Source organism: Genypterus blacodes, unplaced genomic scaffold (assembly GCF_046128005.1).
Source record: "Genypterus blacodes isolate CSIRO-AG114 ecotype Tasmania unplaced genomic scaffold, CSIRO-AGI_Gbla_v1 ptg000037l_1, whole genome shotgun sequence".
NCBI lineage: Eukaryota > Metazoa > Chordata > Actinopteri > Ophidiiformes > Ophidiidae > Genypterus > Genypterus blacodes.
Genome location: NW_027466850.1, coordinates 165,302 through 188,421, shown reverse-complemented (window position 1 = coordinate 188,421; position 23,120 = coordinate 165,302). Strand labels below are relative to the sequence as shown.

Below are 23,120 nucleotides of genomic sequence, written 5' to 3'. Positions count from 1 at the left end.
TATGACGGGAGATGCTGTGCGCCAAAACACGCGCTCTCGCACTGAGTCACCGTCACGACACAGCCGCGGTGCATGCTGGGATTGCAGGCAGTTGAGGTCAGAGTAGATTCTCCCAACATGTCGGTTGCCAGTTTGTCGTCCTTGAGCCGCTGCGCTGGCTTAACGTTGCGCTCAACCGCAGGACTGCAGGTAAGTGAGGAGGACTGAAACGAGATTAAACACACAAAGAGCGCTGAAAGTGTTTAGATAATCAGAAGAGCTCTTTTACGGGTCCCTGTGTAGACGATACACACCCGAAGAGGGCTCCGTCTATGGTGTGGTGTGTAGGTTACCTGGGTAAACGCAGCCTGAAGCCTATCACACTAATCAGCTGTGTCACAACACCGATTTAACAACATTTAAAATGTTCGATTTTGATGCACGTATGTGTGTGTGACGACTGTGTGTGTGACGCCACGTGACAGGAAACAAGTTTAACCACCACTTAGAATAGTAAACAAACTGAGTTGGAGCAAATTTAAATCAATCACAACACAATGATCTCAAGCAACGTTGGCCTGATGTATTATTAATGTGCAACATAAAACTTTTAGTTATTTAAATTCTCACATATCAGGATGACGTCTTATTTCATAAACCATCCCTGTTGTTGTGGTGACCCCTGTTGCTGTGGTGACCCCTGTCAGGCGGTGCGATGGGCCCAGACAGCAGCAGCTCCAGCGGTGCAGCCCAGAATAAAGAAGTTCCAGATATACAGATGGGATCCAGACACTCCAGGAGACAAACCTCGCATGCAGACCTACGAAATCGACCTCAACACGTGAGTCACAGCTTTGATATGGCCAGGAAGAGATCAGTATGCATGCTAATCTGTGTGTTTACAATAATGTTTAATGTAATGACTGCTGCAGACGACAGCCACTTCTCTGTTTATAGTTATCATCTACATTTGTGGAGGCCTGGTGATTAGGGCTTTGTTATTACAGTGGATAAGCGCATGTAAACACTGGTAATGGAGAAAGAGCAACCTTAAGGAGGCTGAAAGCAGGCGGCTCTGACACACTGACACACTCTTCATGCAGCAGCTTTGGAGGCTTTCAGCTCACTTACAGATAGCTACAGATAAGAAAGTGAAAGAGTCATGAATGCAGCTGAGGTGTAACTGCTGTCTGGGGTTTCTTCTGCTCCACTAAACTGTTTGCCTTCTTTATGCTTTTCAAATCTTAAACAATCTGACTGTGCTCTTTCATCATCTAGCTGTGGCCCAATGGTTCTCGATGCTCTGATCAAGATCAAGAATGAGATGGACTCCACTCTGACCTTCAGGCGCTCCTGCAGAGAAGGTCAGCAGCATGTAGACTAAATGCTTGTGTTCATAGATTGTCCCGTCCCAGATATTTGACTAAAATGTTGTTTATTTCCTTACACACACGCAGGTATTTGTGGATCATGTGCAATGAACATCAATGGGGGCAACACACTGGCTTGTCTTAACAAGATTGACACCAACATCAGCAAACCCTCTAAGATCTACCCTCTGCCCCACATGTATGTGGTCAAGGATCTGGTGCCTGTGAGTACAAACCTTCAGAGCAAAGTCCATCAGACAAAGTCCATCAGCCTGAACACTTTCATTTCATTTTATCTACCTTTGTTGAACACACTTATTGTAAGTCGCTTTGGATAAAAGCGTCTGCTAAATGACCGTAATGTAATGTAATGTAATGTAATTGCCAAGTGGCACCCAAGCAGTCACACAGTGGGCAAATAGCTGGAGCTGCTGGAGCTGCTGGAGCTCACATGAGTTACCTTTAGTTCTGAACATGTTTAATTGTTTTTTCTGTGCTTATCTGACTTGTAGTTTTGTTTTGCAGGACATGAGTAACTTCTACGCTCAGTACAAGTCCATCGAGCCGTACCTGAAGAAAAAGGATGAGACCCAAGAAGGGAAGGAGCAGTACCTGCAGACTGTGGATGACAGACAGAAGCTGGTATTCATGTGCTTTCACTCTGGTGACTTTAGAAAGAAATGTTTTTTTCAGATTCCAGTGAAACTGAATCCCCATGCCTCCCCTGTGTAGGACGGCCTGTATGAGTGTATCCTGTGTGCCTGCTGCAGCACCAGCTGCCCCAGCTACTGGTGGAACGGAGACAAGTACCTCGGGCCGGCTGTCCTCATGCAGGTGGGCACAAATGAAAAAGATCTGAGTCTTAGAGACATTTTTAGGCAGGTCAAAAGTCAAACATCCCACTCTTTTACAGGCGTATCGTTGGATGATTGACTCAAGAGACGAGTTCACAGAGGAGCGTCTGGCCAAGCTGCAGGATCCCTTCTCCCTGTACCGCTGCCACACCATCATGAACTGCACCAAGACCTGCCCCAAGGTGAGCTCACCCCTCACACACACACACACACACACACACGTCCATGTATCACACATGTCAGCTTAAGTCTCACCCTCTTTGTCCTTCTTGTCTTCCTCTCAGGGTCTGAACCCAGGAAAAGCAATAGCAGAGATCAAAAAGATGATGGCCACGTACAAAGAGAAGAAAGCCACGGCTGCCTGAGCTCTCCTGGACCTCAGCCTCTCCCTCCATGTCCATTAAATTATATATTGATTCTAATGCTTATTGAGGTCTGATAGGCCGATACACCTGTCAGCTCCACCGCCACCACACACAGGCACAGCAGGTGTTCAGCTGTGAAGGAAAATGTGTGTGTTTGTGTGTGTGTGGATGGAGGACTTGGTGTTATACAAGTGCACATGTACAGTATGTATACAAGAGAGTAAGTGTGTGTCTGCGTCATTGGTGTATCATATCACGTCCATATGGCTGACTGGGGTGTGTGTATGTGTGTGTACTTAAGGAAACATGACGCTGCATGATAAAACTGACTCGTCCTCTGGTTTCTACTCCTCTGCTTCCATTGTTTTTCACTTTAGCTGCAGCTTCACAGACATGAGGTGTATATGTTCCTTCAGATCTGACTACGTGCCAACAGCACACTAATGGAGAATAAATATTTTAAATGGCTGCAGTGTCCTTTGCTGTGATGACATCATGTCCCTCTCCACAGAAATCAGTCATCAGTTACCTGCTACAGGTTTTAGAATTGTGCCGATCTTTGTCGTCAGTTAAGTTCATTAGTCAACCAAAAAAGAAAAAGCTCATATGGTGTCATTGTCCCAAGCATATTTGACAAAGTTTTAAAATTGAATCAAAAGTTAACTGTGACGCATTTACTGTTATGCATTACTTTATTTTTCATTATTACATTTAACTCCATGTTACCACGTTGGAGTGTGTGAGCTTATTCACATGTGTGCCTCCTTGATGCAGTGCAGAAAGAACACAGAGATAAAGAGAGATTAAAGGAAGTAAATATTTGATTGCACTCTTTAGTTATCTGTTAGCAGATACAGAGAGGAGAAACAGGAAAAGGAGAAACCAAAACATTGCGAGTGACGTCTCCTCCCCATCACAAGGGGGGAAAGTTATGAGAATTATGGAGAAATGCAGTTAAAATACAAGACAAAGAAAAGAAATCCACAGGTGGTAATGGACTTAACCCCTTCATCCCCAGAAAACTCATTCAATCACACTGCAAAAGGTCCCATAAGGGCAAGACACACCAAATGGAGGCTGAAAACAACTTTCTCCCCCGGAGAGGAGGGACAGGGCGCAGGAAGGACATTTGACTATTTTCATAAAGGTTCAGCTTTATTTTTTAACTTTACATCAAAAGTGGCTCTGATTCACCAAAAGTAATGAAAAGTAAACCTTGTGTTACCTTGGATATGTTGCTCAGTAAAAGTACAAACTCATCCAAAGTATAATTAAAGTCTGTCGTGAATTGTTTTGCTCTTTGTTACTTTACACCACCGATTTAAACTAACACACACACACACACACACACACACACACACTCCCTGTGTCAGCTGCAAATGTGCGTGTGAGAGACCATTTGTAGCTTTTCGCAGCTCTTCTTCTTTCGGATAATTACGTCCATTTGTTCTTCCTCGTTGTTCTCTTCTTCTTCTTCTTCTTCTTCTTCTCGGGTGTTTGTCTTTGTTGCGGGTCGGTACTGGGACCAGGGGCTGCAGGCTGCAGGCAGGGATGGACGGGGAGGAGACTCGAGATGCGGGGTGGTACAATGTGGCTTTTTGAGGTGATCCAGCACTCACAGGACGCATGAGACCCGGGGACAGACACAGGCGCTAACTGAGTCCAAATTCGGTAAGCGCTCTAAAACCCACGTCTTCATATCAGATTCACTGCTTTTGTCACTTCTTTAATCCATAAAGTGTTGATTTGTGCGGGTGTAGTGGAGAATTTTGCGTGGTGCGTTTGTGCGTAATGGAGCAAAGTTTGGTTTTGGTGTTGGTGATTCCTGCGCCGACTACGCAGTCAGACTATCGGAGACGCTCTTGATTTGGGATGAATTGCGGATGATTTGCGTGTATATGTGTTGTCGAGCCCTCACATGTGGTCCGGTGTTTTCACTGGGGAGAAACTCAGTGATCCAGCAGGGGGGAGGGACTCCACGGCACAGCCTGCAGCCACGGCACTACAATGGAGAGAGAGGGAGCCAAGAGAGGGGAGACAACCCCCCCCCCCCCCCCCCCCCCCACCCTAAAGGCTCCTACAGTGGGCGAGGGCAGCTTAGAAGAGAGGGGGGGGCACAGATTTGTTTTGTTTTGTGGTTGATGCATGACAACAAAAGACATATCTGTGGAAATAACTGACAGCTGTGCATCTCCCCCCCCCCTCCATCAACCCAGAGAGGGGGGGGGGGGTCTCTAAAGGAAGGACTGAATGGAGAGAGGGGGGCTAATCGCTCCCAGATGTGCACTGTGAAAACATATGGTTTCCGATAGCCACTGTGATGCACTAGAAAAATGCCTGAATACAGACGTGTGCGTGTGTGTGTGTGTGTTTGTTAAACTGGCACAGTTCACAGAATAACCGATTCTTCAAGCAACCTGGAGCAGATAGTGTCTCAGTCTTTCAGCCTGGTTGGTGGGATTCAGTTCAATCTGACTCAGTCTTCACTGCCTGTGTGTAGTGGAACAAAAAAAGCAGAAAAAGTCGCCTCTTGCTGTGTCTGTGTGTGTGTGTGTGTGTGCATTGCAGCAGAGGAGGAGCGTTCATAGTTTCCACAAAGTGACCAAGTGAAACGGATTTACAGTGGAACTAAATGAAGGTCACTGACAACCGGACGTGATGCTGTGAGCTTTCTTGCCGTTGGTCCACATTGTCATTCTCACTTAACCTAAGAAGCTCTTTGCTCAGTGAAGAAGAAGAAAAAAAGGGGTGGGAGAGGGGGGGATTCGAGGAAATGACCGGCGAGGGCGACAGAAGGGAAATGAAGGATGTGGACAGAAAGAGAGAGAGAGAGAGAGAGAGAGAGAGAGAGAGAGAGAGAGAGAAAGAGGGAGGGAGGGAGGGATGAAGAAAACTCAGACGGGTGGGGTTAAGGGGGTCCTCTGCTTCTTTTCCTGGAATGCAGCCCCGAGTCTGTCTGCTGCAGCGAAGCTCGAGGGCTGCAGAGTAGGAAAACAGAGAGATTGTTCTGAGTAGGGACAGACATAGAGACAGAGAGACAGACAGGCAGACAGACAGACGTGCCACATTCTTGCTGTCAGATCTCCCCCCCCCCCCCCCCTTCCTCCTTCTCACCCGTGGGGCTGTTTTGGGCCAGTGGCGGGTGAGGACGAGGAGGTGAAGGAGGGCAGAGGAAGGGGAAGAGCCGGTGGGGGGTTGGAAAGGTGACGAAGGGCAGAGGGAATGAGTGGAGCCCCGCGGCGAAGAGAGAGATCAGGAACCACAGAAGAAGAAGAAGAAGAAAGAAAGGAAGAAAGAAAACTAAATGTTTGCATGTCAAAAAAATAAATCCCCTCATCTTCATCTTCATCTTCATCTTGGTTTCAGTCAGACTACCTCCCAGAGCGACCATGAGAGTCCTCCTGCTCATCTGCATGCCAGGTAACTCCTCACTCTACTCATGTGCACATCTGGACAGAGGTTGGACGGAGTCAGGTAGAGCCATCTGACTTCAATATGGCTGAGAATGTGATTTACATGTGATGAAGATGCTGCTTTCAAAGAGTCTCTGAAGTGCCCAGCTGCTGTGCTGCGTTCAGGGTCGTCTCACGAAGGAGAGTAATGTTAAAAAGAGACTAATTTCATTTCCAGTAGTCCAGTACAAATTGCTCAAACACACAAAGCAGCTACAGTGCTCGATCACAGATATGAGAGTTCTTTCACACACACACACACCCAGCCCCTTGTGATGACTCTGTTTTCCTCTTCCTCTCCACAGTGGTGCTGCTCGCCCAGGCTCAGTACCAGGAATCGTTTCCTTTTTTGGGTGAGTTGGTTAGATAAGAGCAGAACACTTTGGCTCTGATTGTTCCAGCTCAGTATCAGAGCTTCCCTACATCTGCTCCTGATATCTGGTGTCCTCTTCATTTGTCACCTAGCCTCAGGGGGGATCTCTCCTCCTCTTCCTCCTCTTATTTACCACCCGGATAGGAGCTGTTCTCCCTGTGTAAATAACACTCAACATGTTATTATTGTGTAAACATCTTGCACATGAGATCATGCGTCAGACTCATTGTTCATTACTCATTTGCTTTGGTTTTGGCATTTGTGTGTGTGTGTGTGTTTTTGTGTGTGTGTGTGTGTGTGTGTGTCATTAAAAACATTCTCTCCCCTCTCCTTTTTCACTCCACAGAGGATTATGGTCTAGATTATTTTCCAGGTGAGAAATGTTTGAATTCTTTGTTTTGTTGCAATCTTTCTCGTTATCACATTCAACAAAAATGAACACACATTCTCACACACACCTCACCCACCACTCCTTCTTTTAGACTCTCAGGACGCTGACAATCCAGACTCTGTGGCCGGATCCTTCCAGCAACAGGTTCGACACGACCCTGCGTCCCGCTCAGAGCAGACAGGTATGTTCGTCCACAACATTCATCAATCAATGACATCAACCCGTTTGCATTTCCCCCCCAAACTCATTTGCGTCTTTCTGTTTTCCATGTATGCTTAAGAAGTGGATCTGGAGCCCACTGAGCCCGGCCCGCTCGGTAAGACACACCGCAGGGGGAGAGAGGACAGATAATGCTTTGTTTATTTGAGTGGGTGAATGATTTTCCTGTGTATTTACTGGATGATGATTTCCAGATTGCAGAGAGGAGCAGTACCCCTGCACCAGACTCTACTCTGTACACAAGCCCTGCAAGCAGTGCCTCAACAGCCTCTGCTTCTACAGGTAAAAGCTAGTTAGATGAGCAGGGAGGTAAGAATGGGACTGAAAGCGTGTGAGTCTGACAGTAATGGACATGTCCTCTGTCCTCTCCTGCAGTTTGAGACGGGTGTATGTCATCAACAAGGAGATTTGCGTGAGGACCGTTTGTGCACATGAAGAGCTGCTCAGAGGTGAGTAGCCTACATGCAAGGTCTCTCCGACTGTGTGTGTGTGTGTGTGTGTTTATACTCTAACCCGGCCCTGTGTGTGTTTCAGCGGACATGTGCCGTGACCAGTTCTCCCGCTGCGGTGTGGCGGCGCTGAGCGGCCAGTGTTCATCACTAGGGGGAAGCTGCGGAAAGAGCTGCGGCGGCTGCTGATTGAATTCTGGGAGCTCCTGTGTGTCCCTCTCCTTCCCTTCTTCCTGTCCCCCCCCCCTTCATGTCCTTACCTACATATGTCAGCCCAGTAGATCACGTTTATGGATCAATATAATCCAAAACAACAATGATGATTGTATAAATGACTGGTGCTATAAAATCATCACACTGGTGCTATAGGAAGTTAACAATTAGGAGATGCACATTAACTGCAATCAAGCTTTTCTATACATGTTTTGTTTTCTTTTTTTGCCATATTGTACCGTATTAATCTCATGCTATTAGTGCGTTTGTTGATATTTTACTGTACTTGCGTTGAAAAGCAGTCATTGTCGACACGATCAGCTCAACAATGGTGACCACTGTGCACTGACATCAGACATAACCCCCACGGAGAAACCGGGCGGGGCGCTGATCGTCTCATGGCGGAGGACGACGAAGATCAGGAGACTTGAGGAGGAACAGGTGCTGAGTGACCTCACTTTATGTACTACTGCCACGTGGATCTGTGCTTAGCGACCAAGCAGCAAGCGTATGTGTTTACTATAATCCAACCCCAGTGGCTTTTTGAAACGCCGCCGTCTCACAAACACAAAGTCTCTGTACTACTGCTTTGTAAATCTGTCGCTATAAAGACGGAGAAATAAACCTTTTTTTTTTTTTTTTTACTACAACGGTGTGTGTGATGAAAGGTATTTACACCAGACGGGAGTTACAGTGCACACAGTGTGTTTATTCGCTGGGAAACATATGGCCTCCATGTGTTTGTCTATAAAATAAGTCATACTGCTGTTCTGGTTTATAATACATCAGTGTGTCAGCCTTCATAACAAGGAAGAACTATATAAAGTTAAAGCTCTAAAACATACTGGAGCTTCACCATCGTGTTTCAATACTGGATTGGTTCTGCTTCACTCTTTTGTCTTCATATCACGGCTCGGATAATCAGTAAAGTCTGGGCCTCGTTGGGAGAAAACGCAGTGCAGTTCTTCATTACGGTCGGTTCATTTGTTTCCTGGCACTGGAGCGCGGCGAAGACCTTCCTCCCTTTGTGTCCTCGGCTCTTCATCGTGAGGCGACTGGAGCCAAGTGCAAACTGGCAGAGTTGTGATTTTCATTCCTGCGTGACATCCAGATTGAGACTGGAAGGAGGGAATCCAGTGGTGATTTGAGTTTCTGCTTCAGTGAGACAGCAGGAGGAGGAGGTTTGTGTGGACGGCGTGGAGCGAGGATCAGTCGGTCGGGCTGCTTGATGGCGTCCTTCCCACCTGCTGTGCGTTGTGTGAGGGACGCATTCCTCACTGGACAAATGAGCTACAAATCAAAACAACAGTGGTGCTGTTTGTCATATTTACAACAGTGAAGCACTCAGAGTAAATCACCACGTAAGGAATGTTTCCATGGCCTAAATATTGCTATCCTCATCAGCGCGGCAGAGTGTTTCCCTCCTGGTTATTCGGTGAAGGTCCTCAGTTCCCTGCAGACAGTAAAGAGGGAGGAAGTGAAGGCAGCCGTCGCTTCATCTCCTGCTGCAGCTGCTCCTTCAGGGTGGACACCTGCACACAGGAGCACACACTCAGGCTTTAATCGCTTCAAATGTTGTTGGTAGATGGATTCTGTCTGATTGATTGATGGATCATCTCTGTAGAAGTAAGATGTCGAAGTTAAAGTGCAATCGCAGGACTACAACCTGATTAAACTGATTAATGTGGTGAAAAGAAACGCCATTTATTCCTTGAGGAGATCAACTAACTCCCTGTTTTCTCCTATCAGTAGTGTGTGTGTGTGTGCGTGCGTGCGTGTGTGTGTGTGCGTGTGCGTACCTGCTCCTCCATGCCTTTGACTCTGTGTCGGTACGTTCGCTCTCTGGTGCCCAGCGTTCGCTCCAGTTCCCTGTAGTTCGTCCTCAGCCTCTCCACCTCACGCTGGGCGTCGTCGCGCTGCCTCAACATGTTGTCACAAAGGCCGTGCGACTGCTCCATCTCAGCCAGTTGAGCCTACACACACACACACACACAGAGGGTCAAACATCACAGAGCTGCTGTTGTTTACGTCGACACTTTGGCCTTTTATTAGTCTGCAGAGCGTCAACGGACAAAAGGTGAATCACTCTTTGCTCTTTGCTTGATTGCTTTGTCTCCATGTCAACGGGCAAAACCGACATTCAAACTCACATTGATGTGCAGAAAACTTTCGACTTAAGTTGGAACTTTAACAGCTGCTTTCAGGATTGGTCATTATGATGGTTTTGATGGTGTAGGAGTTTAAATGTCAGATATAATGAAACAGAGCCTTTGAGTGTGAGACCATCAAACCTAATCTATGGGATGTTTCTGCAGATGTAACCTTCTTTCTGCATCTTAAATGTGCCTGGCTATAAAACTCAGGCAGGAAATCCATCCCTTATGCTCTCACACCTCAGGCCCGGGGTGTGAAAACAACACCTCCACCGGGAGCGGCGGTGCTGTTCACCACCTGTCTGTGACTCAGCCCCACATTTGAGTTTCTGAACCTCTAACCTGCAGCAGGAGAGTCTGTTGCTGGGCCTCCTGCAGCTCTTGCTCCACGCTGGTCAGAGAACGATCCAGGCGGCTCCTCTCTGCAGACAGACGCATGCTGCCTTCCTCCGTCTTCAGCTTCTGACGCTCCACCTTAGAGACAGAAATATGACCAGCGTGACGCAGCAGATTTACAAAATATGTGGAAACCTGGTAGTGATTGTGAACACTTTCGCTTTTTGGAAAGACTTCATGTGTGAGATTCTTCATGTTGTAGACCGACAACACTTCAGAGGGGACAGAGTTCAGTTCGGTCGTTAAACTCAATGTTGGCATGATTCCCCCCATCCCATCTTCATCACCATCATCATCCTCTCCCTGTGATCTTGGTGAACATACATGCTTGTGTCCTTGCGTGTCTTTATTTAAATGACAAAGCAGAACCTCCCCTCGCTCGCTGCTTGTATCCATTATCCAGCCGCAGGAAGAATGGCCTTCATTACAGCACTTTAAATATAAACACATCACTGAGCTCCAGTGTTGGTCGGACCACAGGACAGTTTGTTGCCCAACATGTGTCTTAACAAGCACACATGCTTTGAATTCACTCTTCTGTGGGAGAAACCATTAAAGAGATTTGTTGCGTATGTGTGTGAAGAGCGCCCCCGACCTTATCCAGCGTGTTCCTCAGCGCGTTCTTGTCTTTCTCCAGCCGCACCGCCTGTCGCTCGGCGTCCCTCTTCTCCGTCTCCAGCATGGCGACGGCCCTCTGCAGCCCGCGCAGCCTCTCCTCCAGGGACGCCCGCTCCGCCTGAGACGACTGGGCGCCGCGCTGAGCCTCGACCAGGCCGGCCGAGCGCTGACGCAGAACCTGACGGGAGCACGAGCATGGAGGTGAAGGAGGATAGTTACTGTCCTTGCCCAGAGGAAGTCCTTACATGTTTTTGTTATTTTCAACTAAATCAAGATGTAGTGAACAATTGACCAAAAGCAACAAACATGTCTCCCGTCCTCCCTCTCACCTCCTGTGTGTTGCTGAGCTCGGCCTGCAGCTCCTCTCTCCTCAGCTCGCTGCGGTCCACTTCACTCTGCAGGTTCTGCACTCGCTCCCCGAGGGCGGCCATGTTCCTTTTGCCCTCAGCCAGCGACGCTTTGGTTTCGTCGGCCCGCTCCTAAGCAGCACAGAGAGACGATCACACCAAGTGTCCTCCTTCTTTCCTCCACATCGTCCCACCTTTATTCGTGGTCTTCTCTCTCACCTGCAGATGTCTCTTGTCCTGCTCCGTCACACTCAGGCTCCTCTGCAGTGCAGCCAGGCGCCCCTGGGTGCTGCTGTGTGCGGCTGTGGCCTCCTGCAGACTCTGGGTCAGGCTGCTGGTTTTGTCTTTGAGTAAAGCTTCGTTCTCCTGTGCTTTGAGCAGAGCCTGGTTGAGCCTCTCCACCTCTCTCTGCAGCGAGGACACACACGCTTCTCCCTCTGCCACCTGTGAGCCCAACCAATAAAACATCTGGGATTACAGGTTTGACACGAAACACATCTCAGCTCCAAATAACAGGGGGGAGCCAAATACATCACTACACCCAAGTGCATTCAGATACTCAGCCTCAGCACTCAGAGGACTCAGCCAGCCTGCTGTACCTGCTTGAGCAGAGAGTCGTGGCGCTCCAGGGAGGTCTGGCTCTCTGCCTCCCTGTCTCCCAGGCTCAGTTTGAGCCTCTGCAGCTCTCCTTCCAGACTGCGCCTCCCCAGCTCCACCCGGGTGGCCCGAGCTTCAGCCGCCTCCAGGGCCTCACGCAGACGCCTCCTCTCCGCCTCCAGACGCATTTCGGCGGCGCGTTGCTTATTCAGCTGATCCTACAGAGAGGAGAGGAGGAAGGGTTCAGACATTTTTCAACTTCATCCACAATCTTTGCTCCTTTTTCCCTCCCACCCATGTCTTCTTCTTCATTCCCTCCTCCTCCTCCTCCTGTTGTTCAGGGGGGGGGGCTGTTCTCAAAGGTGGGACAGACATATGGAGGGTGGACATGAGACTGAGACAATGTCTGCGTGCCATCTGTTGTTGTGACATCACCCCATCATGTTTCCTTCTATATATTGCTACCGTTGTGTGTGCGCTCATATGGTCGTCTTGGCAGATTGGTCGTCACTGCTGTGCGTCCAAAACATGTCTGTGTGTGTCCGTACGTGTGTGTGTTGGGGGCGGGTACCTGAGTATGCTTCCTGTCCGTGTCAGAGGCCTGCAGCGCTCGTTCTAACTCCTTCACCCGGTCGGTCTGAGCTCTCCTCTCTCTGTCTGCTCTCCTCGCCACCTCCTCCTGCTGCTGGAGGAGCATCTGAGTGGTGGTCAGACGCTCGTCCACATCACGCTTCCCTACAATAACACACACACACACATATTTAAACACAGGGGCACAGGGTGGAGTATTTCTTCAGACGATGCACACACAGATGAATGACCTTCTTGGTATTCCTGCAGGTTGTTCTGTAGCACAGTGAGGCGTTTCTGAGCGGCGTCTCGCTCCCCGCTCACCTCCTCCAGCTCACGTTGCAGCGTCCCCATCTGGCATCGGACATCATCCTGTCACACAAGCAGTTATCAAACACTTCAAAACATGCGAGGGATGAACATGTATGTAGTTTGTCGCTCTTTGCTGCTCGGTTACCCGCTCCCTTTGTGCTTCACGCAGCTCTTGAAGGAAGTCTCTGAGTCCACTACGCAGCGTCTCAGGGTCCAGCTCCGGCTGAGGAAGAGGAAGAGGTGTGTCCCCCCTCTCAGGAGACATGGCCCCTGATCCCAGAGTGTTGTCAGGGGTGCTTGTTTGAAATTCTGCAAAAATAATATGTTACATTCAGAGTGTTCAGTCTCCCTCATCCTTGTCGTGACGCTGTGAGTTTCATTCTCACCTTTAGGGGGCGACATTGTGGAGCGCATTGGTGAGGCGCTGTGATGGCGCGAGACGCTGCCAGGCGATGCGGAGCTTCCCCCCGGGCTGCGTCCCCTACCTCCCCTTCCTCCCGCCCCGATGCCCAGCGTGCGCGTCAGAGCCGACTGCAGGCTGCTCAGGCGGAACTCCAGCTCCCTCCGCCCGATTTCGGACCGGCTCAGCTCGGCCTCGGTGGCGGCCAGCCGGCCCTGGGCCTCGCTCAGCTGGAGGCCGGACTGGGCCGCGGCGTCCTGCGCTGCCTGGGCACGCAGCGACAGGTTCTTGGCTTCATCCTGCAGCTTCTTCTCACAGCCGCGGGCCTCCTGCAGCTGAGAGGTCAGTTCTCTCTCGCAGCCACGCCAGCCAGACTCGGACTCCAGCACGCGCTTCTGAATCAGAGAGAGCTGCATGGGGAAATAAAGAAAGCAGTCAATGAAAGAGTTAAAAACACAAAGTCAATCAACCCATGTTCAGCCTCTCCTCACCTCTTTCTTGATGGTGTTCCTCGCCGTTTCAGCTTCAGTTAATTTCTGTTTAAGGGCCAGAACCTCTCTCCCTCTCTCCTCGTCTCTCGACTCCTCCAGTGACAGACGGGCTTGCAGCTCTGCCACCTCCCTCCCTTTCTGCTCCTTCTCTCCATCCAGAACCTTCACCTGCAGCCAAGACAAACAAGAAACTCTCCCTCTAGCTGGTTGTTTTGACTACGTGCAGTAAAGTCTAGACAGGAAGCCAGTTTTCTCAGTTAGCGTGCTTCTTTCTAGCCGCTCTTTCTTCTTCTGGAGGTGTGAGTGGGAGGAGGCTGACCTGTCTGCGGAGCTCCTGAAGCTCTCGTCTGGCCTCCAGTCGTGACCTCTCCACTTCTCTCAGGCAGCTGCGCAGATCAGTCACCTCTTTCTGAGTAGATGTTAAGTTGTCTTCCAGCACAGCCAGCCTCTGTTCCTTCTCCTCACACTGTCGTTTCACACTGAAAACACACACACACATTCAGCGTGGATACATTCCCTGGCGTTGCTGTCGTCACCGTCTTGGCTTCCCTCTCTCACCTGATTCTCTCTGTTTCTGCCCCTCTCAGTGTTTCTCTGAGTTGCGTATTGGACAGGTTGAGCGTGTCCTTCTCCTTGGTGACATCACTGAGATTGCGTCGTAGCTCCGCCCCTTCTCTTCTGTAGTTTTCCGCCGTGTCCTCTGTTTGGCTGAGGCGCCGCTCGACCTCCAGCACGTCCCGCCTCGACTGGTCCCGGCTCTCCTCGCTGGCTGAGAGAGAAGCTCTGCACTGCTCCAGCTGCGGGGCAGAAGCATGAGGAGGGGGTCAGGAGGTCGGCGCTCTGCTGTTTGCAATGCAGCGCTACAGAAGCTTGTCTAGGATCGTCTACCTCTTTGAGAGCGACATCAGCACGGGACTGGAGGTCGGCACAAGCCTCTCGCAGACTCTGGAGTTCACGCTTGTGCGCAACAGCCGCATCCTCCAACTGAGACCGAAGCTCCAGCAGCTCGCCGGTCAAAGCTCCGACTCTGATCTGAAGAAAGAAAGACAGAACGAAAGAAGAAATAAACTCCAGGACAGACGACAGGCAGCCAGCAGTGAGAGGAGCCACGTCCATGTTGCTACCTGCTCCTGGTCTTTGTAGTGAGCTGCCTCTCTGCTCAGTCGCTCGGCCTCCAGGGCTGCGGCTGACAGCTCGGCCTGCAGCGTGGACACCCGGTCAGACAGGAGACTTTTCTCTGCAACCTTCAGGGACAGAGCCTGGGAGAGGACAGAGGACAGAGGACAGAGGACAGAGGACAGAGGACAGAGGACAGAGGACAGAGATGTGAGATATGGACCTACAGCTCCACCTCTCCTGATTAAACACCAGGATTAGATATCACACACAGATCAACACAACAATCAGCACAAGGATCTTATCTCTATACTGATGTCATATGTGGATTGCAAAGTCATCATTCCCTTCATTTCCTTTCATTCATGCTGAATAACAAACGAACCCAAAGCTCTCCAACGACACATTGAGGTTGTTCACACCTGTTGCTTCTCGGTCTCGGCCTGCAGCAGACTCTGATCTCGATCGTGTTGGAGACTCCTCATCTCATCCTGCAGCTCCTCCTTCTCTCTCTTCGCCTGGAGCAGCTGATCCTCCGCCTCCTGTCTGAGCTTCCGCTGGGCGCCCTCGTGCTCCATCAGCAGGCCGTGACGCAGGACTTCCTGTCAAACAGAGCAGCCGAGTCGAAGCGTTCAACATCAACATCTCCCAAATCAGGGTTTTAGTGACATCAAGCCTTTGAGCCTTGTCACCTTTTCTGAGATCAGCCTCTCCACCTCCTGCTGGTGTTCAGAGATGGCGTTGCGTAAGACCTGCTGTGCCTCCTGCTGTGCAGCCTTTAGGGTCTGAGTCAGAGTGTGTTTGTCCCTCTCTGCGTGGGCCAGAGCGTTCTCAGCATCGGAGCGCACACGCCTCAGTTCAGCTGGAAGACAAACACAAATAACGTCACTGACCGACCTTCAGCCGCCCTTTTCTTTTCCTGTTTGCTTTCACCCTTGCTTCATATTTGCGTCCCTCACCTGTTGCAGTCTCGCAGCGGACTCGATGGTTTTGGTTCTCCGTCTCCAGCTGCTCTCGTCTAGACTCCGCCTGGATGAGCTGCTGCTGCACCTCAAACAGACTCGTCTCCAGGGACTCTCGCTCCGACCTGCAGGGTTCAGATCATCAATAATGGAGCACAGATAAACACAGATTTAAATCCCTGCAAGCAAGGACACACACCTGAAAGCAGCCAGCTCCTCTGACAGCACCGTGTTCTCTCTCTCCGATGCCGTCAGCTGGACCACCAGAGCTGCTTTCTCTCGGGCCAGATCAGCCCGACCCCGGCCGGCCTCCTCTAAAGCCACCTCGCTCCTCTGGCCCTCTCCTCTGGAAAGACTCAACTCTGTTCCCAGAGACGTCACTTCACCACACAGCTGTCAACAAAAGCATGGAGACAAGCGAGAGAGAAGGGTGAATATACGCAAAGGCAGGATTTCCCTTTACCGTTCCCTCGATGATGATGTCATATGATCTGTTATCTGTACCTGAGTGACTTTATCCTGCAGTTTAAGTCTTTCCGCTCTGAGACTCTGGAGTTCCGTCTCCGTCCCCGCCTGGCTCAGCTCAGCGTCCTGCAGTGACTGGTGCAGGTTGATGCGGGCGGTGTCAAGCTCCAGCCTGTCCTGCTCCAACCGCACCAGCTCGTCTCTGATGGTCAGCTTCTCCTGCTCCGCCTCCCGTTTCTGGACCTGTAGAAGGCCTCGCTCCTCCTCCAGCTTTGAGACGGAAGCAAGGATGAGACTCAGAAGAGAGGCTGAGACATTGAGGACAGGTGAGATCATCGTGAAAGCCTTCTACCTGGAGGATGATGGTGTTGAGGTCAGCTTTGTCCTGAGCCAGACCTTCATTCATACTGCTCATCTTAGCTAGAGAGTCTCTGAGAGCGGCGTCCTCAGACTGGAGCTTGTTATTTAACAGTGAGAGCTCTGCATTACTGCTCTCAACCTGAAGGGGGGGCAGGAACCAGGAGAACATAAAGAAGACAGCTGAATGAAACGAACTGCGACAATAATCATGACTTGAACTCCTCCTTACCCGAGCCAGAGCTTCACACAGTTGGACCTTCTCTCGCTCCAGCAGCTGCCTCTCAACCTCCCCCTGCTGGTGAGTCTCCCTCACTGCAGACAGCTCTCCTCTCTGGGCCGAGGCTCGACTCTCACTCTGATCCCACTGCCTCTGACTGTGGCAAAGCAACAGAGCCATGAGAGAAAACTATACTATTGATACATTTTGTGCCTAATGGTTTTATCTGAAGTTATAATGGAGGAAGTGGATAAAGTGGATTGTAGATCTGTACATGCTGAGTGGGGATCTTGCCCAATGAATAAATTGCGGTGGACTTTGTGGATTAGTGTGTCCTCCTTCGTTCACTTAATCACAATCGATTAGCGTGCTTACGTTCTGTGAGTCTCTGCTTTGGCTCGCTCCCTCTCCTGCACGGCCGCCTCTTTCTCCTCCCTCTCGTGGTCTCGCTCCCGCTGTGTGGACGTCACCGCCAGCTGCAGCTTCTCACAGTCCATCTGTAGGATGTGGTTGCTGCTCTGTGTCGTCTGCACAGTCTTCTCCAAAAGCACCTTCTCACTAGAACGTGTGAGGGTGAAGGGGGGGGGGGGGGGGGGGGCGGCATATTGTAGAGTTAATGAGGAGTTTAGGATTAAGCGTGGAGTGATTACTGGATACATGCTGATGTGTGTGTGTGTCTGCTCTTGTCACCTGGCCAAAGCATCTCTCTCCTGCTTGAGACGCTCCCTCTCTCTCTGCGTGTTCTCCCTCTCTCTCTGAGCAGCGTCTCTCTCTCTCTGCAAGGCTTGGTTGCGCTGTTCCACGTCTCTTTTAGACGCTTCGGCCTCCGAAAGGTGCTTGCGCAACTGCTGCAGGGTGGACTGGGCGGAGAGCAGACGCCCTCGCACGTCCTGCACACCAACAACACAGGTGATAGGGTGGTTCCATTAAAATTCACACTCAGGCTGCTATACAGTATGTTCATAGCTTCTGTTGTGCCATGTTACCTGCAGCTGGATCTGTCTGTTTGTGACTGCAGAGCGCAGAGCAGACAGGGCCGCCTCCGGGAGAGGAGCCGATGAGGAGAGGCGAGAAGGTGACGATGACCTCAGAGGAGATAAGGAGCGCTGAGGGGAGGAGCCACGGATCAAGGTCAGCAGCGGAGTCCCGGAATTGTCCTGGTCTGCTTCTGATGACGACTCTCCATCTGACAAAACCGTCTGTAAAGAAATAGAGATTCAAATTCATTTCCGTCCTGGCGTGGTGTTCCTTTATATTCCAGATATGTTCCCTGACTTTGTACCTGAGCGATGTCCCTCAGTGTGTCCAGTAGTGTCTCGGTGTGTGTTCTCATCGCCTGCATGTCCGTCTCTTCATTACCACTCTGCTCCTGAGGGAACAGCAAAGACATTTAGCTCACTTAGAGGAAGAGGATCAATGCAGCTGATCTGTAATAACAATAATAGTAACACTTGTCCTCTCACCTCAAGCTTCCTGGTCAGCATCATGACGTCTCTGTCTCTGTCCTCTATCTGACCTTTGAGTCTCTCCCCCTCTCGCACGGAATCTGACAACCTGACATTTGACACAAACAAGTTATTCCTCATTAATAATCCATCACTTATCCACAAATAAAGTGATAGGAGCTCCGTGTGTTTGTGTCGCTGACCTGGAGTTGAGCTCGCTCCTCTCTGCATCTGTTCTGGTCTGGAAGTTCATCATTTCTGCCACTCGGTCTCTCAGCTGCTGCTCCAGTTGAGCCCGCACAGCCTTCTCCCGCTCCAGCTTCAGAGCCGCTCCTCCCTCCCGGCTTTGCAGCATGACAGCGTGGCCCGCACAGGACACCTGGGTCGAGTGGGAGGCCCGGGACAGCTCGTTACGCATGTCTGACAGGTCCCTGGGGATGAGAGACAAGGGGGGGCACATCACTGTATCACTGCATCACTGTGTCATCTCATCTGTTGTTGCTGCATCAATCGTAAATGATGGCTTTCAGACAGGAATGATCCGTACCTCTCGGTTGCACTCTTCAGGTCACAGACGTGGCGGCGAAAACCGACCACTTGTCTCCACAGCGTCAGCAGTCGGCCGTGCTCGCTGCTGAAGTAACTATGGAAAGACTGAAAGAGAAGAGAGAGACGTGGAAACAATACAAAACATGCTCCACTGCACATTGCTTCACCTTTAGGAACCATGGCTCACCTCCTCTTCTCTCCTCCAGTCCGACTCCTTCTGCTCCAGCTCCTCCCTGGCTTTGGTCCAATCAGTAGTGAGCCTGCGTATGTCCTGGCTGAGAGCCTCGTTGGCCAGACCAGCCTGCTCCAACTGCTCTCGTAGCATCGCGTTCACTGCAGACAAACTGCTGCTCCTGCAAACAAAGACACAGGTTTACAAAGACAACAAAGAGACATTCTGAGATGTTTGATCAGTTGGATGTAACATGATGTCACCTCTGCTGTTCCTCCTCCAAGCGTATTAAAGCCTCATCCAGGTTGCTGCTTGGTTCGTCTTGATGCCGATTGTTTGATGGTTCACCGTGACCCTAAATAAGAAGATATGAAACGGAGAACATCTTTTATGTAGAGGCAACATTCTGCTTTCCGAATATTCCGAGATCCACCTGGACTCACCCTGTGTTTCTCCAACTCAGAGGACTTCTCCTGCAACATCAGCTCCAAATCACCGCATCTCTTTTTGTATTGAAGCACCTGAGACAGAACAGGACAATAGATCAGTCTCTCCCTCCTCTGTGGTCGCGTCCCTTTATCATCCTTTCCTGAAACCAGCTTCTACCTTGGCCTGTAACTTCTGCACCAGTTGCGCCTGTCTCTGCTGGCCCTCCTGGTAGGCCGTGAGTTTGCGCTTGTAGGCCGCTTGCTCCTCGTCCAGCCGCTTGCGCAAATCCACGTTCTGCTGGGCCAGGCTGCGAGAGTCTGGAGAATCATGGTCGTCGTCTCCCGTCTCAAAGCGAAGCGCCTGCTCCAGCTGTGGGTTGAAGTATTTACAGTCACAGTCAACAAATCATCACAAATCTCTGCAAAAGTCAGGGAACAATCATCTAATGCTCAGTATGAAAAGGTAGAAATGCCCAAATGGTGTTTTTAATGGGTTGGGGGGGTTCAGACCACTTCATCTAACATCTAAAGTCCTTTTAAATGAACCTGATTTCAATTAAAGGACCTATTTTCTTTCAGGCTTCCTTCATTAATGTTCAACCCTTAATGACATGCAGCAGCTCCCACCCTGTAGACCCCCGTCTCCTCTCTGCTGAAGCCCCTGTTTACAGTCACCCCGGGTGACAGACACCATAGCAACATGCCACTTCAATTCATTCCTGCCCCTATCACCACGGAGACCGGCAAATCTCACACAAAGGCAGACAAAGAAAATAGTGAAATGGGTGAAGAAGGGAAAGTGCGACAGAATTCTCTCTGGGCAGAAATGTCTAACCTGGAAAACCACATCAATCATGTCAACATCATATCTAGTATCCCTGTCTAATAATGATATGAACACTCTTCTTCAAGTGCTTGTGTAAGTCTATCTGTCTTAATTCAATCACTGCCAGCTGTCTGTTGTTGTTGTTGTTGTCTTACCCTCTCACTGATGGCACCGTACTTGATGGCGAGCTCGTCTCTATCCGCTCGGCTGTGAGCCAGCAGGTCCTCCAGTCTGCCCAGCTCTCCTTGCAGGACGCGGTTCTCATCCTGGATTGACATGACAGAGGACATGGCTCCTGCTGCTCAGAGACACAGAGAGACACAGAGAGACACAGAGAGACAGAGAGCGATTAGGACCCAAAAAATGATCTCTACTGTACGTTTCTTGTTTTGTTTTTTGTAGCAGCAGCGTTTTACTCACAGGTGTCGCTGAGGTTCTTAGTCACAATCTCTCGTACTCGTGCTGGCAGACATGTAGGGGGGGCGTCCGGCGAGGGGCCTCGGACCGTCAGCCTCTTCTCCTCCTCAGACAGAACGCTCTCCTCCAGCCTCTGATGACAGACACACACACACACACACACACACACACAGATGGATGAATGTTTCCACTAGACAACAGCATCCATCTTGATCCAAATACAGCCATTAACCAAGACACTATTAAGGTCACAGAACTCTTATGCTGTCTAGGAGAGCAGGTGTCATTAATCAGCTCTGATATGGATTTAAGGCTCCAGCGAGTCTCACCTGGATCACAGACTCCAGTTTGTTGGAGTCCGGGTCGGAGTTTTCCGCGGCGCTCATCGGGTTGGTGGCAGATAATTAAAATCCCTGACCTCCTCTGGGGAGTAAGATTAAACCCGCCCGGCTAGTGTGCGCGGGTGGACTAAATAAAAACTCGTCCTTTACCCGTTTACCGTTAACGACGCAGTGAGAATGATCAGCTGGAGTTGCGTATATTCAAAGCAAAGTTTACATCGGAAGGTTTCGGTGTGTGTGTGTGTGAGTGAGTCCAGCGCGTCTCCTCCTCTTCCTCCGGCTCAGACAGGCGCAGATTGAGGGCAGCAGTAGGATTAACAGGTTTAAACGCAGCACCCCCCCCCCCCTCCCCTCCTCTTCCTCCTCCTCCTCCACTCTCACTGCTTTGCCTTCAAAGCCCCCCTGCGTGTGTGTGTGTCCATCATCGGTTTATTCTTATTGGTGACAAACTAAAAACGCAACCATGCAAATCAATAATCACCCACCGCGTTTGGGACTTGTGATGACGTCATTCAAGTCATAGATATGAGCCACTGTTAGATGCGATTTGAGTTTCCATTCATTCATTTATATACAGTATATCACCATATAATAACAACTCTATTATCACTTTAGTCTGATTGGCTGTTTTTCCGAGAGGCTGTTTTAATCAAAACTATAACACAGTCCCCTACAAGAGGGGGGGGGGGGGGGGGGGGCTGCACTACTTTGTGACTGTCACAGATACAGACAAGAGGATCATTATGTCAATACCAGACCCTTAACCCAGGAGACACACACACACACACACAAAGCAACCGACAGTGAATATATAGCTGCTTGTGACTATTCACTGCAAGTTTAGTTCACAGACTATAATAGTGAGTAAGGGATTAGATAGAGAGAGAGAGAGAGAGAGAGAGAGAGAGAGAGAGAGAGAGAGAGAGAGAGAGAGAGAGAGAGAGAGAGAGATAGATAGATAGATAGATAGATAGATAGATAGATAGATAGATAGATAGATAGATACCACCTGTTGCATCATCATCGCCATGGCCAGATTTAACCTGACTACAGTCAACACAACTGTTGCCCGTGATAGATAGCAGCCCTGAATAGCAGCGGAACACCACAAAGACACACACACAACAATGGTGTGATAAGAACAAACAGTAGCTTCCTCCCCTGTGCTTCCACATGCAGCAAACTAAAAACCACACCAGACTTCACGCGTCCATCCAGACGGACACGCCCAAATGGTTTGAAGTTTCCCAAACAGAGGTTAGGGGTTGTCCGATCCCGCAGCATCCCAAAACCGATGTTTAACTTTGTTGAGTTTTATACCAAAGAGCAGCGGTCTGACAGCTAAATCGCGCGAAAATCGTGAGGGATGTGAACGCACCACAAAGAGATGTGTACTTTACGGCCCCCTGAGCTCACACGTTGAAAGCAGGCACGTCACCGATTGATCCCCTCACCTGGACTGATCGGCCTGCTGTATGTTATGGTTCTTTCCTTCATCCCTCCATCACCCCGGGTCTCTACCAGCTGAATGAAGACGTAGCGCTGCCGTGTTCAGAGTTCTCCTCCATGCTTTTTCCGGGGAGGGACTTAAACTCCAGCCCACAGCCCGCTCAGCCTCCATGCCGGTCATATGATCATACTTCTCATTTCTGTCACAGAGCAGAAATCTAATAGAGAATACAAACATTAGTAGAGTACGCAAAGCAGTCCACAACACCCGCCCTCGTGTTTTGGTCCGCATTTACTCAAGCGTGTTGCATTAACACACATTCTTAGCACTGATTTGTTTACTGGCCAAGATGCATTCGGTACGGAAGACATGAACAGTAGTCCTGTTTTGAATAATATATTACTAGAAACAGGCTTACTTCACTTCAGACTATTGGTTCTCACGCTATGGTACACGTGTCACCAGCGGTACGTGGAGTGTCCCCTGGTGGTATCACAAATGACGCAATATTTTCTTGACAAAACCCAAAACAAAACATCCAAACATTTTAAAATTGTGTTACTATTACTTTATTACCGTTGGCCCAAACCAACCAAAAAGCAACAGTCGAATATAAAACTATGCTCATCTAATTCTCAACAAAATGCTTGTTGCTGTGGCGACATTCAAAATAGCCGAATGTGTTTACAGTTGAAATGTTAGCAGATAAAGCTGGTTTGTTTGTATGCAGGAAGTAATTGAGTGAAGATAAGCAACTGAAGGACCTGATTGTGTCCTGTAACAGAAGGTGTGGGTGGGATTGGGTGGCAGGAATCCCAAATGC

At 49.8% G+C, this 23,120-nt stretch overlaps 3 protein-coding genes across 4 annotated transcripts; 2 read left to right on the top strand and 1 right to left on the bottom strand.

Annotated features, from left to right (window-relative positions):
* Positions 1–76: 76 nt before the first annotated feature.
* On the top strand, positions 77–3,045 carry sdhb (succinate dehydrogenase complex, subunit B, iron sulfur (Ip)). The gene is made up of 8 exons (XM_076147395.1): positions 77–189; positions 687–820; positions 1,258–1,343; positions 1,437–1,573; positions 1,875–1,991; positions 2,082–2,183; positions 2,263–2,385; positions 2,488–3,045. Exons 1-8 carry the CDS (start codon positions 118–120, stop codon positions 2,566–2,568), a joined length of 852 nt encoding a protein of 283 aa, XP_076003510.1. The 5' UTR covers positions 77–117; the 3' UTR covers positions 2,569–3,045.
* A 1,065-nt stretch (positions 3,046–4,110) lies between these two features.
* mfap2 (microfibril associated protein 2) lies at positions 4,111–8,137 on the top strand. 2 transcript variants are annotated; one of them, XM_076147212.1, is made up of 9 exons: positions 4,111–4,239; positions 5,935–5,988; positions 6,326–6,373; positions 6,740–6,766; positions 6,876–6,965; positions 7,065–7,100; positions 7,198–7,285; positions 7,379–7,452; positions 7,538–8,137. In XM_076147212.1, exons 2-9 carry the CDS (start codon positions 5,958–5,960, stop codon positions 7,639–7,641), a joined length of 498 nt encoding a protein of 165 aa, XP_076003327.1. In that variant the 5' UTR covers positions 4,111–4,239; positions 5,935–5,957; the 3' UTR covers positions 7,642–8,137. The 2 variants fall into 2 exon arrangements, with proteins under 2 accessions (XP_076003327.1, XP_076003328.1); XM_076147213.1 differs by having other exon boundaries at positions 4,132–4,239; positions 5,939–5,988.
* Positions 8,138–8,531: 394 nt separating this feature from the next.
* Positions 8,532–22,426, bottom strand: crocc (ciliary rootlet coiled-coil, rootletin). The gene is made up of 37 exons (XM_076147209.1): positions 22,302–22,426; positions 20,510–20,639; positions 20,245–20,387; positions 19,442–19,633; positions 19,279–19,356; positions 19,099–19,190; positions 18,851–19,016; positions 18,662–18,768; positions 18,318–18,545; positions 18,133–18,223; positions 17,952–18,038; positions 17,656–17,868; positions 17,360–17,559; positions 17,045–17,227; positions 16,682–16,826; positions 16,445–16,591; positions 16,132–16,362; positions 15,827–16,020; positions 15,625–15,752; positions 15,358–15,527; positions 15,088–15,267; positions 14,674–14,808; positions 14,438–14,581; positions 14,108–14,346; positions 13,869–14,028; positions 13,550–13,717; positions 13,045–13,468; positions 12,804–12,967; positions 12,598–12,718; positions 12,348–12,511; positions 11,779–11,994; positions 11,399–11,623; positions 11,162–11,311; positions 10,810–11,010; positions 10,161–10,292; positions 9,465–9,638; positions 8,532–9,197 (listed from the first exon to the last, which is right to left on the bottom strand). Exons 3-37 carry the CDS (start codon positions 20,377–20,379, stop codon positions 9,111–9,113), a joined length of 5,871 nt encoding a protein of 1,956 aa, XP_076003324.1. The 5' UTR covers positions 20,380–20,387; positions 20,510–20,639; positions 22,302–22,426; the 3' UTR covers positions 8,532–9,110.
* Positions 22,427–23,120: the final 694 nt, after the last annotated feature.